Below are 16,764 nucleotides of genomic sequence, written 5' to 3'. Positions count from 1 at the left end.
TGCCATTCTTCCCCGGTTGGAATTGTTTCTTACTTCCTGAAATCTCTTTGTTGCCCCCCTCCCCAAACCCTGAAATGAGACCTCTGAGTCTAACACCTGCTGCCTTGTAGTCAATTCAAGTTAATTGCTCTGCTTCTAATCCCCATGTCAGCCTAGCTTACAGCTGCTCCTTCTCACCTGTAATTACTTGACTGTATTTGCACAGGACTATGTCCTCCAGAGTGGGTTGATTAATTCTCGGTGAGTTATAATTGTAATGGGCTGCCTTTGTTGGTGTAGGCTGCAGTCCTAGCCCTGTTTACCTGGGAGTAATCCCTAATGTATTCAGTGGGACTTTCTTATGAGTAGACATGGTTAAGGTCGCGCTGTTAGTCACCTGTTGAAAAACAGAAGAGATGTGGTTTGAAATATGTATGCAACAAAAGCTGCAGAAGGCTTTATTTCTCCCTCCAATTGGTATTGTCAGTGCTTTTTTTCAGGGGGGGGGCAGGGGTACGCATACCCCTAAACATTTTGTGAATCTAAGTTTGGCCTCATTGAAGGGCAGTATTTCAATATGAGTAGGAAAAGGAGAGTACCCCTAAATATTTTTATTTTTTATTTTAGAAAAAAAGCACTGGGTATTGTCATTTGAAAAAATACGGTTGATCTTTGAAAAACTAGCGGCCAAGGCAGCCCAGGCAGAGAGCGTCCTTTGTGCCACATATGTACATTAAGCTTCTGAATATCAACTGCCATCCCAGTCTATTTTGAAGGATTGCTTTGTGGTTTATTGAGATGATAATATGCAAAGTGTTCTGAACACCAGGAAGGTGGCATAGAGGTGCTGAATTGTGTGTGTGTCTAAGCTTTATGCCATTTTTTTGTGCATTTTGTGGAAGGACAATTCAAAAATGTTTTATTTTGGAGCAGGGCACCACAACACGCTTGGACTCAAGTGCACACTTTGTGCTCTCTCTCTCCAGTAGCACTTTCAGTTTTTATTTTTTTTATTTTTTTATTTTTTGCTTTGCTTTTTTATTTTTTAAAAAATAATATTTATTGAATTTTCCAATAACATAACACAGCATATCCACAAAAGACACATAAAAGAGAAGAGAATAGAAAGAAAAAAGAAATAAAAACAGAAAAATCCAAACAAAGAAAAAACCCTCTTCCCCACCCCCCCCCAAAAAATCTCAAAAAACAAAACTCAAAAAAGATAGAAAAAAACCTCAAACAACTCAAGATTTTGAATTCCGAAACCGGGGGGAAGAGATGGTGGGACAAATTTGGAAACTTTTAAGTAAAATTTGATATAATATGGTTTTAATAAGCATTTTTGGGGGATGACAGAAGGAATTTATTTTGGTTCCAGGGAGTAAGATAAGGAAGATGAAACATTAGGATATAAGGGTATGTTATTATAGGGTTTAAGATTAGAAGATTTAAGGTAAATTTTCTTTTTCTATTATTGTTTTTCTTTTTACAAGGGGTAAAGGTAAATAAGTGAAAAAGTAGTAAAAGTTGGATAGAATTAGATTAAAAATTGGAATACAAAGAGGGAGGTGGGAGGAAGTCAAAGAAACAGGTAAAAAAAAAGAAGCACTTTCAGTTTTTATACTGCAGAAATGTAAGTAGAAGCAGGGCTTTTACTGAACAGATGCTAACTTTCCTTTCCTCTCCTTGCTTAGGGCGGACCTTTTGGAAACTAGAAGATCTCTGAAAAGTAAAGATGATGTTGTCCTCATGGCATGGCATTGGAGAGCTTTCTCTACCGAGCCATCTAGATTGCTTTGGTAAGCTGTTTATTTATTATTTACTTATTTATTCATTATACAGTGGTACCTCGGGGTTACATACGCTTCAGGTTACGTATGCTTCAGGTTACAGACTCCGCTAACCCAGAAATAGTGCTTCTGGTTAAGAACTTTGCTTCAGGATGAGAACAGAAATCGTGCTCCAGCGGCGCAGCGGCAGCAGGAGGCCGCATTAGCTAAAGTGGTGCTTCAGGTTAAGAACAGTTTCAGGTTAAGTACGGACCTCCGGAACGAATTAAGTACTTAACCTGAGGTACCACTGTATTTATAGGCCACCTTTTTTCTTCTAAGGAGCTCAAGGTACAGTCATACCTCAGGTTACAGACGCTTCAGGTTGCGCATTTTCGGGTTGTGTACTGTGCCGAACCCGGAAGTACTGGAATGGGTTACTTCCGGGTTTCAGTGCTCGCGCATGTGCAGACGCACTAAATCTCGCTTTGCACATGCGCAGAAGCACCAAATCGCAACTCACGCGTGCGCAGACGCGGCACTGCAGGTTGCGAATGCTGCGGGTTGCGAACGTGCCTCCTGCACGGATCACGTTCACAACCCGAGCGTCCACTGTACAGTGGTACCTCAGGTTACATACGCTTCAGGTTAGAGACGCTTCAGGTTACAGACTCCGCTAACCCAGAAATAGTGATTCAGGTTAAGAACTTTGCTTCAGGATGAGAACAGAAATCAGCGCAGCAGCAGCAGGAGGCCCCATTATCTAAAGTGGTGCTTCAGGTTAAGAACAGTTTCAGGTTAAGAATGGACCTCCGGAAGGAATTAAGTACTTAACCTGAGGTACCACTGTACATGGTTCTCCTCCTTCCCATTTCACCAACAACCCTGTGAGGTAGGTTAGGCTAAGAGATGGTGACTGGCTCCAAGGTCACCCAGTGAGTTTCATGGCTGAGAGGGGATTCTAATCCTGTGCTTTGCCAGGTCCTAGTCCAACGCTCTTAATTATTTTGCCACACTTGCTATATTCACAGGAATTGAAGCGTTCTGCCTCGATCCAAAGAGTGCGTGCTGCAAATGAGTTTCCCGCTATGGAATTCAGGAACATAAGAAAAGCTCTGTTGGATCAGAACAAAAGCCCACCCCAGTCTAGCTAGCATCCTTTTCTCACAGTGGCCAAGCAGATGTTGTTGGTGAATAATTGGAATGATCAATATATATAAATATTTTGCTATCCTGAAGGAGTAACTGTTTGTGTGGTGTTATGAGAAGGGTTGTTAGCCTGGTGTATATCTAAATGCTAAGTACTTTGCAGCAAATGAACTCACTATCTGAATTGAGGTTTGAATAGAAGCTAACTTTGATCTCGCAGCCAGAGAATTATATTATAAATGTTTCCTAAGAAATAAGCTTATTACATGCTAGCCAACCATGATTAAACTCCTAAATGTTGAAGGTTGGGGGAAAAACTCTCAATAAAAGCCCTCACTAATAACCAAGAACTGTTAAAAAAATGTTTCAAAGAGGAGTCAAGCTTAACTGTGAAAAATCGAATGAGGTCACCCTCAGAGCAAGACTGTTTCTTTACCACGATTCTGATGGAATGACCCATCTTGAAAACACATTGGCTTGCTCTATTAAAAGGATCTCAGTGCACACACAAACACTGAACACTTTTGGTCACCTCTGGTTATTTTCTATAAAAAACAAAACAAGCCGAGCAGAGCATAAATAGTAGGGAACTTTCTTTAGCCCAACAGGCTAATGATTGCAGATTTTACCCTTGTACAGTAGGCTAGTTTACACACACACAGGTACATACCCCACACTGCCCTCAATCCTAACACGCAAGATGATGATGATGATGATAATTTATTATTTATACCCCACCCATCTGGCTGGGTTTCCCCAACTACTCTGGGAGCTCCCAACAGAATATTAAAAACACAACAAAACATCAAAGTGTTGGTGCTGACCTTTAAAGTCCTAAACAGCCTCGGTCTAGTCTAACCTGAAGGAGTGTCTCCACCCCCATTGTTCAGCCCAGACACTGAGGTCCAGCGCCGAGGGCCTTCTGGCGGTTCCCTCACTACGAGAAGCTAAGTTACAGGGAACCAGGCAGAGGACCTTCTCGGTAGTGGCACCCGCCCTGTGGAATGCCCTCCCACCAGATGTCAAAGAGAAAAATAACTATCAAACTTTTAGAAGACATCTGAAAGCAGCCCTGTTTAGGGAAGTTTGATGTATTACTGTATTTTAATATTTGGTTGGAAGCCGCCTAGAGTGGTTGGGGAAACCCAGCCAGATGGACAGGGTATAAATTATTATTATTATTATTATTGAACATTAAAAACTTCCCTAAGCAGGGCTGCTTTCAGATGACTTCTGCCTGGTTCCCTGTAACTTGGCTTCTCGTAGCGAGGGAACCGCCAGAAGGCCCTCGGTGCTGTTATGCCAAGATAACAGCACTAAAAGAACAAAAGGTGGAGATTTTGGAATCCAAGTTAACGGCGCCCATTTAAGAAAACAGGCAAAATTCAAAGGAGCTAATGTTCTACTTTCGATTCTCAAAAGCAAATAACTTTTCAATGTACTCTCATTGCACAGAACTTGGACGTTAACAGTTTTTCTTCCTGAATATTGCCAGCCTCTGAAATTGTGCTGTTTTCCTTCAGGGCAGGTACGGGGACCCTGTGGAAAATAAGCTGGTGTTATAATGCTCTGTAGAAAGAAGAAATTTGTAGGTATGTAATCCGTTCAATATGTTTGTGCGTGTGGTATATGAAACTGTATAGCTGTCAGCAGAAGAAATGTGACTGAAATTACGTATTACCAGTGCTTTTTTTTTCCTGGGGGTACGCATACTCCTAAACATTTTGTGAATCCTTGTACTTTTGTCCATTTACTGTATTTATTTTCCCTGATTTGAACTATAAAATGGTGATTTTCTTGAGTCAAAATGAGAGTACCCCTAAACATTTTTGTAAGAAAAAATCCCACTGCATATTGCTAAGAACATGAATAAGAGGCCTATGACTCTGTGACTTGCACTGGTATGCTTTTGAACGCCAGGTTGGCAGGAGCTGGGAGAGAGCGACAGGAGCTCACTCCGTCGATGGGCGGGCTTTAAATTATTATTATTATTATTATTATTATTATTATTATGCATTTATTTACATTTTATACATTTTTAAAAATTTGACAAACTAATAAGAATAAATAAATAAGAATAAAAATGTGCACCCCACCACCAAGACCATTCCATTGTAACTATCCAACCTCCCAAAATTTCAACACCTCTTGCGATGGTTTGACCCTTTTCCGTTTTAACAGTACAAATTCTACAAATCCTCCTCAAAATCATTTCTCCTGTGTATTCCCCATCTTACCTTAATAGCACATGTTAATGTATCAGGTGGCAATGTGTTCTAAACCACAGAGCCTAGGGTTTGCCGATCGGAAGGTTGGCAGTTCGAATCCCCGCGATGGGGTGAGCTCCCGTTGCTCGGTCCCTGCTCCTGCCAACCTAGCAGTTCAAAAGCACGAAGTGCAAGGAGATAAATAGGTACCGCTCTGGCAGGAAGGTAAATGGCGTTTCCATGTGCTGCTCTGGTTCGCCAGAAGCGGCTTAGTCATGCTGGCCACATGACCCAGAAAAACTGTCTGCGGACAAACATCGGCTCCCTCGGCCAGTAAAGCGAGATGAGCGCCACAACCCCTTTACCTTTACCTTTACAGTGATACCTCGGGTTACATTCGTTTCAGGTTACATATGCTTCATGTTACAGATTCCGCTAACCCAGAAATAGTGCTTCAGGTTAAGAACTTCGCTTCAGGATGACAACAGAAATTGTGCTCCGGTGCCGCGGCAGCAGCAGGAGGCCCCATTAGCTAAAGTGGTGCTTCAGGTTAAGAACAGTTTCAGGTTAAGTATGGACCTCTGGAACGAATTAAGTATTTAACCCGAGGTACCACTGTAATTTATCATTAATAGCTATGTCCTACACCTCTTTATACCATTCTTCCATTTTATATTCTGCTTGCCCCTTCCACTTCCTAGCTGTAATAATTTGTGCAGCTGTCAATAAATTTGTGAGCAAGTCCTTCACAGCCTGCGAACCTCCACCCCATCAAAACCCCACTTATGGAGAAGGGCCGTTTCTGTACTGGTGCCCAGTCTGTGGGATGTTCTCCCACATCCCACAATAAAGCTGGTGCTGACAGTGATGTTTTCTCAGTACCAACTAAAAACATAGAGGCAACATCATTGTTAGCACCTGCCTTCGGGTGAGACCATCAATCATGAGCATTGGGACTGATAGGAACTGTAGTCTGGTGAATATAAGGGCCACAGGTTCCCATTTCCGCTTCTGTCTCTGTGACAATGGAAGGCAGGAATGGTGGGCAAAACTACAAGTAAATAAACTCTGACCAGGGTTGATAGCACCACATGGCTCCCTTGAGCAACAGCCTATTAGAGCCCAAGGCTAATGCTTTCTTTTGGCCTCAAAAAAGAAGAAGAAGAGTTTGGATTTGATATTCCGCTTTATCACTACCCGAAGGAGTCTCAAAGCAGCTAACATTCTCCTTTCCTTTCCTCCCCCACAACAAACACCCTGTGAGGTGAGTGGGGCTGAGAGACTTCAGAGAAGTGTGACTGGCCCAAGGTCACCCAGCAGCTGCATGTGGAGGAGCGGAGACGCGAACCCGGTTCCCCAGATTACAAGACTACTGCTCTTAACCACTACACCACACTGGCCCCACAAAGCATGTTGAAGCCAGAATATCTTAAACATGGGAAAAGGTAGTGCTCAGGGTTGATGGGAGTTTAAGTCCAACCACATCTGGAGGGCCACAGGTTAAAAACGGTGATCATTTTGTTATAAAATTCAATATTTATTATAACCTCTAATACAATTAAATGTTTCAAAAATTATATGACTGCCACTATTTATATATTCTGGCTGCGCTGAAATTATCAGCCACAAACCCAGTCTCTCGGAGGTTATTTCATCTAGACATTCATTTTCAACTTGTAAAATTATCTCCCATGTCCTTCAGACCTTTCACCACAATGTTTCTTGCCACAAGTTTGACAAGATGTGTGTGTGTGTTTCTGCTCCCACTCATAGTTTTAGGTTTCATTTCTTTACATTTCCCTTTATCGTCTTTACTGCAGATCTCCTGGTGCACACGAGAAATGAAAACTGAAACTATATTTGCAGAGCAATTTGAGTTTTTAAATCAGCCTTTCCAAACCTTCCCAAACCAGGTGTCCTTCAGTCGCAGTGGACTAGAACTCCCATCAGTGCCAGCCAGCATGGAACTGGCTGAGGTTGATGGAAGTGGCAGCCCAGCAACCGAGAAAGTTATTTAAAAGGAAGGAAGGAAGAATAGGAAACAATAAAGAAAACTGGTCTTTACAGAAACTGTACTCTGGTTTGCCTTCTTATGCTTTCATGGGTTTTAATTTTTCAGAGGAGAAGCGGAGAGTGAAAGCCAATAATCGTGAATATAATGAAAAATTTCAGTACGCAGTGAGTACAGTGTTTTGATAGTGGAAACATCCACCAATTAGCTAAGTACTGCAGACTCCCTGTTTTTCAAGCTACTTTTGAAATGTTGATATCTCTATGGTAGCTTTTGTTATGTGCAGTGCTTATTTTCCTGGGGGTACGCATACCACTAAACATCTCAAGAATCTTTGTACTTTTGTCCATTTTCTGTATTTATTTCCCCTGATTTGAACTATAAAATGGTGATTTTCTTGAGTCAAAATGAGAGTACCCCTAAACATTTTTTTGAGGGAAAAAGCACTGGTTATGTGCATGGTGCCACAGACCATCTGAGTGGGTTACCCAGATCCCCTGGACCACAACTGGGAACTGTGGCATTAATGGTTCTGTTTTTATTTGGGTTTTGTGACTGGACTGGCTAGACATTTTAAGAGCCAAGGCATTTTTTAGATTTATTCTAATGTTTCTCATTTGATTGAAAATCTTGTAGGCTGAAGGTGAACTGCTAAGGTCAGCTAGCTTTTCTACCGAAAAAACCCTCCCCTCCTTTTGCTGATCAAAAGTATCATAGAATTGTAGAGGTGGAAGAGACCCTGAGGATCATCTAGAACCGTGGGGTAATTTTATTTTTAAGGGGGGCAGTTCGAGAATGAAGGAGCATCTCCACCCTCATAATTGTGCCCGGATGCTGAGGTCCAGCGCTGAGGGCCTTCTGGTGGTTCCCTTACTGCGAGAAGCAAAGCTACAGGGAACCAGGCAGAGGGCCTTCTCGGTAGTGGCGCCCGCCCTGTGAAATGCCCTCCCATCAGATGTCAAAGAGATAAACAGCTACCTGATATTTAGAAGACATCTGAAGGCAGCCCTGTTCAGGGAAGTTTTTAATGTGTGACATTTTAATGTATTTTTAATCTTTGTTGGAAGCTGCCCAGAGTGGCTGGGGAAACCCAGCCAGATGGGTGGGGTACAAATAAATTAACAACAACAACAACAACAATAATAATAATAATTTATTAGTTTTTAACAGTTAATGGCCTTTTAGGCTTCCTGCACATGAATAGTTCACGTTTTGAATAATAAGAATTATTTGGGGGGGGGGGCACCAGGATTTTAGTGATGCTTAGGTGAGGCATGGCCAAAAAAAGATCGGGAACCACCGATCTAGAACAACAGGAATATGCAGCTGTCCCTTACGGGGATTGAAGCTGCAACCAATGCAAGATAACCAGGGCATGTACCACTTTCTCCAAGCTATGAATAAATTTATAAACTTCTGTCATCTCACCTCTTAACTCACTTTTTCTCTGAACTAAGCAGTCCCAAGTGCTGCAACCTCTTTTCAAAGGGAAGTCGCTTCAAGTTTAGTAAGGCGTATGTACACAACACTTCAGGGAAAAACCACAAACCCGGCCTCTCGGAAGTTATTTCATCTTAGACGTTCATTCTCTAGACGAGAATCCTGAAAACGGAATCTATTCCCTGCCACAGTGAATTTTATTTATTCACTTCTCTCTTTAAAAGTCATGTTGGCTGCCTGTGCCTGTTCCCATCAGGGGTGTGCAGTCATACTGAGGTGAGAGGATGAGTTAAATCCTGCTCTGCTCATCAGGATTCCACGCAGACGAAGAGGTTTTCCTTGGAATTCCCTGCTAAAAGGAAGGTGGAAGGAACCTTTATCATAGCAGCACCTTGCAAACCCTGAAGTCCTTGAAACCACTTCACATCTGATGTAGGGACGTGGGTGGTGCTGCGGTCTAAACCACTGAGCCTCTTGGGCTTGCTGACTGGAAGGTCGGCAGTTCGAATCCCCGTGACGGGGTGAGCTCCCGTTGCTCTGTCCCAGCTCCTGCCAACCTAGCAGTTCGAAAGCACACCAGTGCAAGTAGATAAATAGGTACCACTGCAGTGGGAAGGTAAACGGCATTTCCGTGTGCTCTGGCTTCTGTCACAGTGTTCTGTTGTGCCAGAAGCGGTTTAGTCATGCTGGCCACATGACCCAGAAAGCTGTCTGTGGAGAAATGCTGGCTCCCTTGGCCTGAAAGCAAGATTAGCGATGTACCCCATAGTCTCCTTTGACTGGACTTAACCGTCCAGGGGTCCTTTACCTATTATTCATTACATTTGCACCCCAACTTCCTTTAATGAGCTTGCAGCAACCCAATATACAGCCCCCTCCTGCTCTACTACATGACATAGTTTGTGGCTGGGAGACACCAATGTACCCAGTAAGCTTCATCGCTGAGCGAGGATTGGAACCAAGTCCATACAGTCTGAAGTCTGTTATGCAACACACCATACTAGGCATCTTGTAAAACCGGTTCATGCAACATCACTACAATCCCATTAAAAGACCAGATGTCCTAAAGGAAATTAAATCACTGTGCCGACTCTGGAGACAGGCGCTACCCTGAGCACGTATAACATGTGCAGATTTCTTTGTACTATCGCTTGAGCCAGTGCCAGATTTCCCTGTTTGTTCCTGACAAATCCCGAAGTGAGTCTGTAAGGCCAATTATCTGTGCACTTTGCTAGGTCTAGACATTTATTTCAGCTGCGGAAGCTTTGCGTAACCTTAAGTCCGACTGTTGATCATGGATATAGCCTTTTTAATTTGCTAAAAGTGCTTTAGATCATTTAGATGAGAAACAGCATCAAGATAGTATAGTCTGAAACTAGTGGTTGGGTGGATTTATTATGAGCTACCAGGGAGTAGACAGTGGGGGGGGGGGCACTAGATTTGGCTTTGGGATATATTTTCCTGATAAAAATCTGTTATTGGTTATATTTAGATCCCCTTCATCTTTGACAAGAGTGGCTCAAATCGGTGCAGCACATAGGCTAGGCAAGGGATAAAAGTGACAGCAGGTGGAATGTGTATGGCTAGGATTGCCAAGACGTTGATGCGACAAACAATGTGCCTCCTTGGGACTGAAGAGCTGAGCAGGCTCAGTTTTAGCACATGATGCGAGAGGAGTCCCTGGACTGGGCAAACAAACAGCCGCTCCTCCAAGGGGTTTGGGTCTAAGTCAGGGGTAGGCAAACTAAGCCCCGGGGGCCGGATCTGTCCCAATCACCTTCTAAATCCGGCCTGCGGACGGTCCAGGAATCAGCGTGTTTTTACATGAGTAGAAAGTGTCCTTTTATTTAAAATGCATCTCTGGGTTATTTGTGGGGCCTGCCTGGTGTTTTTACTTGAGTAGAATGTGTGCTTTTATTTAAAATGCATCTCTGGGTTATTTGTGGGGCATAGGAATTCGTTCATTCCCCCCCCAAAAAATATGGCCCACCACAAGGTCTGAGGGACAGTGGACCGGCCCACGGCTGAAAAAGGTTGTTGACCCCTGGTCTGAGCTGTCTGTGCTGGCTCAACACACACAAACCCTCCAAGTGTCCCTACTTTCTTTTCTTCTTCTTTTAAAAATAATTTTTATTTGATTTTAAAAAGAAATAAATATACAACAAATTCAACTGCAAATCCATATACAGAGATTGCTCTGAATCTCAAGACTAACCCCTCTCCATCCCTTCCACGGGTCCTAATATCAACATTTACAACTGCATATCTTTCCATTAGCCACTTTTTTTATCCATTTGAGTTATCCATAATTTTTGTTACATTGCAAGTGAGTTTAGAATCCTGCTAATGCTTTCATCTGCTTACAATGGTCTCCTAAATAAATTATAAATTTCCCCCATTCTGTTTTAAAACTTATTGTCTTCTTGGTTCCTGAGCTTTCCAGTTAACTTTGCGATTTGGCATAGTCCATCAACTTGGTTTGCTATTCTTTCTTGGTAGGGATAGTTTCTTCTTTCCACCTCTGGCTAAAGTGTCCCTATTTTCCAGGGATGCCCCAGATTTACAGAAGCCATCCCAGTTTCTAATTTGATCCTGGGATGTCCTGATTTTCCTTGTTGTTGTTGTTTAGTCATGTCCGACTCTTCGTGACCCCATGGGGCAGAGCACGCCAGGCACTCCTGTCTTCCACTGCCTCCCGCAGTTTGGTCAAACTCATGCTGGTAGCTTCGAAAACACTGTCCAACCATCTCGTCCTCTGTTGTCCCCTTCTCCTTGTGCCCTCAATCTTTCCCAACATCAGGGTCTTTTCCAGGGAGTCTTCTCTTCTCATGACGTGGCCTAAGTATTGGAGCCTCAGCTTCAGGATCTGTCCTTCCAGTGAGCACTCAGGGCTGATTTCCTTCAGAATGGAGAGGTTTGATCTTCTTGCAGTCCATGGAACTCTCAAGAGTCTCCTCCAGCACCATAATTCAAAAGCAACAATTCTTCGGCAATCAGCCTTCTTCATGGTCCAGCTCTCACTTCCATACATCACTACTAGGAAAACTATAGCTTTAACTATACGGATCTTGGTTGGCAAAGTGATGTCTCTGTTTTTTTAAGATGCTGTCTAGGTTTGCTTTTCCTTAGGACAGCCCTATTTTCATTGGAGAAATGTTGGAGGGTATGCACACAGCTTGTTGTCAAGCACCTTCTCTGAGGGCAGAGGCTTGCCAACAGGAGGAAAAGGAGGCGGCTTTAGCAAAGGAAGGGTCTGGTGATACAGGAATCAGGCTTTCTTCTGACAACTGACCTCTGGTATCTGGGGGAAATGATGCTGGACTCGTAATTAGGGATGTTGGACAGCTCTGTGGGATACAGAAGCAGAAATTGCCACAATTCACATGTTTGTCTGAGGAATGGAAATCAAACAAGAGAATACAAGCAGTTTCTGCTACTGTTCCTAACCCCCCCTCCAATTTTTATCAGAACCACAGCAGGAGGGGGACATTTAACCCTTCCCTATATTGCGGCACTCTTGACACTAGCTGTTAAGGGACTTTATAAATGATGATGATGATGATTAAAGTTTATATATTATATACTTTGTAAATTTTGTATTGCTTAGTGCTTTGGCTTTTTATATGCAAAATAGTATATGCATAAATCAAGAATAACATTTTTTTATTATGTTTATCATTAAGTCTATAACCGTTAGCCAGTTGCCAAACTTTGGTGCAGAATCATAAAAATTGTAGAGTTGGACGTTTCTGTTTAATGTATACATTTTTTGCTCTCCCGTGTTAATAAGTTTTAAATCTCCCCCACCCCCCTTCTTGCGTATTTTTCAGAACAATCGCATCCAAACATCCAAGTACAACATTCTGACCTTTTTGCCTATCAACTTGTTTGAGCAGTTCAAGCGGGTTGCCAACGCCTACTTCGTGTTTCTCCTGATTTTACAGGTTATATTCAATATCTGTATTTATTTCAAAGGCTAATTAAATGGCAATGGCTATAAAAGAGAAAACTGTGCACAGTCGTACCTCGGCTCCCAAACGCCTTGGGAGTCAAACGTTCCAGCTCCTGAACGATCGAAAACCAGAAGTGAGTGTTCCGGTTTTCTAATGTTTTTTTGGAAGCCAGACGTCCGACGGAGCTTCCGTGGCTTCTGATTGGCTGCAGGAGCTTCCTGCAGCCAATCAGAAGCTGCGCTTTGGAAGTCGAACGTTTTAGAAGTTGAACGGATTCTGTTCAACTTCCGAGGTACGACTGTATATTGTTATGTGCCACCTGATCTCTGAGTGATGAGACTTTGAGTGAAGAGTAGGGGTCCCCAAACTTGTGTCTCCTGCTGTTTTTCGGACTACAACTCCCATCATCCCTAGCTAGCAGGACCAGTGGTCAGGGATGATGGGAATTGTAGTCTAAAAAAAACAGTGGGAGACCAGAGGTTCCAATTCCTTATCCAGGGTTCAGTTTCCTTGGAATGAAGGTCAGCAGAGACTGGTGTCTTCAGTACATACAGTTTTATTTACAACCTGAGGGCGGAGGGGCTTACAGCATGAACACCCCAAAAGACCTTGCGTCTCCATTAGTCACAGCTTAGGATCCAGCACAGAACAAGACATATCTCTCTGTTCCCAACTTCCAGCCTGCCTCTTCCATCCCACTCCCACATCTCGCTATGCCAAACTTTGGCCTATTGCTCTCCATCACTTACCTGTGGCCATTGCAACCTAGCTCACTCTTTTAGATGCTGATGATCCCCCAAAGGACCCGGGTATTGTAGTTTGTTAAGGGTGCTGGGAATTGTAGCTCTGTGAGGGGTCCAATTGTGTGCCAAGGCACCCAAGCCACAAAGTTCCCAGGAGAACAATAAATCACACTGACACAGAGTATTTTGGTTTGTGGGTTCAAAGAGGGCACAACTTCATTGGTTACAGATGTTGAGTGGTTTGGCTTAGGCGTTGGGGTGAAGCCAGGCTATATCTTGACTCCTGCCTGTCTACAGGGAGTCCACTTAAGCATAAACCACCAATAGGGGGTGCCATATTAGTTATCTCAATGAGAGGTCTCCGTTGGGGTAGTGGCATGGCCCTAGCCCACGTCTCGGCTCTGGGTAGTATTCACACCCCAGATCCCTTTAACAGGATACCCTTACTGAGGAGGGGCAGGCGAGGCAACGACCTCCCCTCCAACCAAACAAACGCTCACCCAACGCCTAACCTCACAAAAGTTGTGACGATTGCTCCTAGGTAGGCGAAAACCAAATGGCTGCTGCCAATTTGCCAAGTGGAAAAAACAACATGGCGGCTGACTATTGCCATAGCAAGGTCACATCAGAGCAAAGCATGAAAAGAGGGTGGGTGGGTAGGGTGATCTGGTGATGGGGCGAGAAAGAAGGTGCTGGCCAGCCGTGCCACCATTAAATGGCCCGTGGCCAAACCCACCCAGGCAGCAGATTGGCTTGGGCTGTCCGCAGCACAGATGCCATGGCTGGCTGTGATGTGGGGTAAGGGGAGGCAGCGCACCTCCACCCCTACGCTGGAAAACTCGGGCTCGGCTGACTGGGCGAAATGCCGCCCACCGGATAAAAGGTGAGCGGACCGACAGTACCCATTATTCTTTTGGGTGTGTGGTGCGCTTTAAATGTACGGTATGTACACAGGCTCACTCTTTAGGTGAAAATTGGCATTTCACCAATTTCTATGAATTTAATAATTCCTTCAATCCTTCTCTTACAGTTGATTCCAGATGTATCCTCCTTATCATGGTTTGCTACCATTGTTCCTTTAGCGCTGGTTTTAACCATTACAGCTGCCAAAGATGCCACAGACGACTATGTAAGTCTTTGCAATAATTTACTGGTGCCCCCCCCTTTTTGTATTGCATGCACTATCACAAATGGCTGCCTAAAAGATATAGCACCTCTGTATCTGTACCCAGTGGTGTAGCGTGGGTTGTCAGCACCCGGGGCAAGGCAAGTAATTTGCGCCCCCTAGAGTGAGTGAGCCAGGTAGGGGCAGAGAGCTGCAAGTGCGAGCGCCCCCCCCCCAGATGTTGCGCCCGGTGCGGCCGGCCCCCCCGCACCCCCCACGCTACGCCACTGTCTGTACCCTATCCATTGTATACTGATTTTGACAGTGGGATTTACAATGTTTTAGTTTAGCAATGTTATGCAGTCTTTCTCCCCTCTGTATCTTTTTATTTTAAGAAGAGTGAAAATCTCAAAAACGTTCTGCTTTTGCACACAAAAAAAGATACTGATGAAAAAATGGTTATGACATATCATAGAGTATGTTTCCCTCCTGACATCTTTTTTTATTGGGCACTTGGGATGATTTGTGCTCCTGATGCTGTCAGGATCCTGCCCTCAATATTGTTTCTGCAAATGTTTTGGGGGCAGTCAGACTGCTTCACTTTCAGTCAGTAGGTATCTTGTAACTTCCTGCTGAAATCCTGTAACTTCGTGTATGTGTGTTTCAAATTACAGTTTTACATTCACATATCCAACATACAACTTTTGCGGGTCCTATTGTTAATCATTTCCTCCTGCATCTTTTATAATAATCTAAATCTTTTACATCTCCATTATGTCCAAAAAATCACCATTAAACTACAAGCGTTTAATGTAACTTCTTATGCTGTAAATGTTGTGGTTTATTTTTGGCCGGCTTTTGTTGTGCTATAGCACCTTCAGAAAACACTACTGTGGTAGCATTGCAGAACAAAGTAAAGCAGAATAAATCTACCACAAACGTACTACTGTTGTGTAAAGAACATGTTGCAGAATACACCCACAATGAAAGACCAGCCTGGTCCTTCCTTTTTGCACAAACCCCCTACCAGGGGTGGGGGTGGCTGTGTTGGACTTTAAAAAAAAAAGTGGAATAGGTTATTGTCTCACTTCAAGGAAGGCTGTCTGTAAGGGCTTGTTAAGATAAATTCAACAGTTTTGATGGATGTAATAATGGAATACTGAATGGTATAGTTTTTGTAAAAGGCCCTCTGCCTGGTTCCCTGTAACCTCACTTCTCGCAGGGAGGGAACCACCAGAAGGCCCTCGGCGCTGGACCTCAGTGTCCAGCTGAATGATGGGGATGGAGACGCTCCTTCAGGTATACAGGACCAAGGCCGTTTAGGGCTTTAAAGGTCAGCACCAACACTTTGAATTGTGCTCAGAAACATACTGGGAGCCAATGTAGGTCTTTCAGGACCAGTGTGATATGGTCTCGGTGGCCACTCCTAGTTACCAGTCTAGCTGCCGCATTCTGGATTAGTTGTAGTTTCCTGGTCACCTTTAAAGCTAGCCTCACGTAGAGCGCATTGCAGTAGTCCAAGCGGGAGATAACCAGAGCATGCACCACTCTGGCGAGACAGTTCTCAGGCAGGTTGGGTCTCAGCCTGCATACCAGATGGAGCTGGCAGACAACTGCCCTGGACACAGAATTGACCTGCGCCTCCATGGACAGCTGTGTGTCCAAAATGACTCCCAGGCTGCGCAGCTGGTCCTACAGGGGCACAGTTACCGCAGCTCATAGACCTACTTAGAGTTTCAGTGTGGCCCATGAGGCTGTTTTCCCCAAACTACACCGACCTGTCCTGCACCTGATGCCACGAGTGAAATCAGGCATGGGAGAGACAGGCCTACAGTTGCCAGTGCACAATTGGGAGCCTTAAAATGTGCTTCTGATTGTGCATTGGCAAAGGACTCTTGCTTTCCCCACGGATCAGCTGAGTAACAGTCAGAGCAAGCTTGCTGGGATCAGCCAGGATACTGTGTTCAGCAGTGCAGATGAAGTTCAGATGGAGTCAAGAAATACCGACGAAAGAAGAATGGCAAATGAAATTAATGGACTATGCAGAATTAGACAAATTAACAGGAAGGATTCGAAACCTGCAGGATCAGAGATTCTTAGAAGACAAGTAAATATTTGAACTATTTGAAAAGCAATTGTAATAAACAGATTACGCTAGTAGGGTTGCAAGAAGTTCTGTAAGGAGGATTATTTGAAACATTGCAAGAAAGACTATGATGAGAATTATTAGTTAAGGACAATTAAAAGTAATAGAGAAATTAAGAAATGCAGAACAAGCAATAAAGAACGGGAAATCTTCAGAAGTTGCTGACAGAAGTCACAATATTGTATAAGATAAGAAGTTATGTTAAATGATTGTTGGAAATGATATGTTAAAAAAACCAATACAAATGAAATGTGTGTGTGTG

The 16,764-nt window shown here is 43.6% G+C and overlaps 1 protein-coding gene across 1 annotated transcript in view; it reads left to right on the top strand.

Moving 5' to 3' along the window:
* The window catches only part of ATP8B4 (ATPase phospholipid transporting 8B4 (putative)), a 112,555-nt gene that overhangs the window by 2,979 nt on the left and 92,812 nt on the right, over window positions 1-16,764 (top strand). Inside the window, exons 2-6 of the mRNA XM_083411852.1 lie at window positions 1,674-1,778; window positions 4,421-4,489; window positions 7,224-7,282; window positions 12,386-12,499; window positions 14,282-14,380. Of these exons, the coding sequence (XP_083267978.1) occupies window positions 4,462-4,489; window positions 7,224-7,282; window positions 12,386-12,499; window positions 14,282-14,380 (300 nt within the window). The 5' untranslated portion in view covers window positions 1,674-1,778; window positions 4,421-4,461. The remainder of the gene's footprint in view (window positions 1-1,673; window positions 1,779-4,420; window positions 4,490-7,223; window positions 7,283-12,385; window positions 12,500-14,281; window positions 14,381-16,764) is intronic.

The sequence above is a fragment of the Podarcis tiliguerta genome (genome assembly GCF_965153285.1).
Source record: "Podarcis tiliguerta genome assembly, chromosome: 14".
NCBI classification, from domain to species: Eukaryota; Metazoa; Chordata; class Lepidosauria; order Squamata; family Lacertidae; genus Podarcis; species Podarcis tiliguerta.
This window is presented reverse-complemented; position numbering and strand designations above follow the sequence as displayed.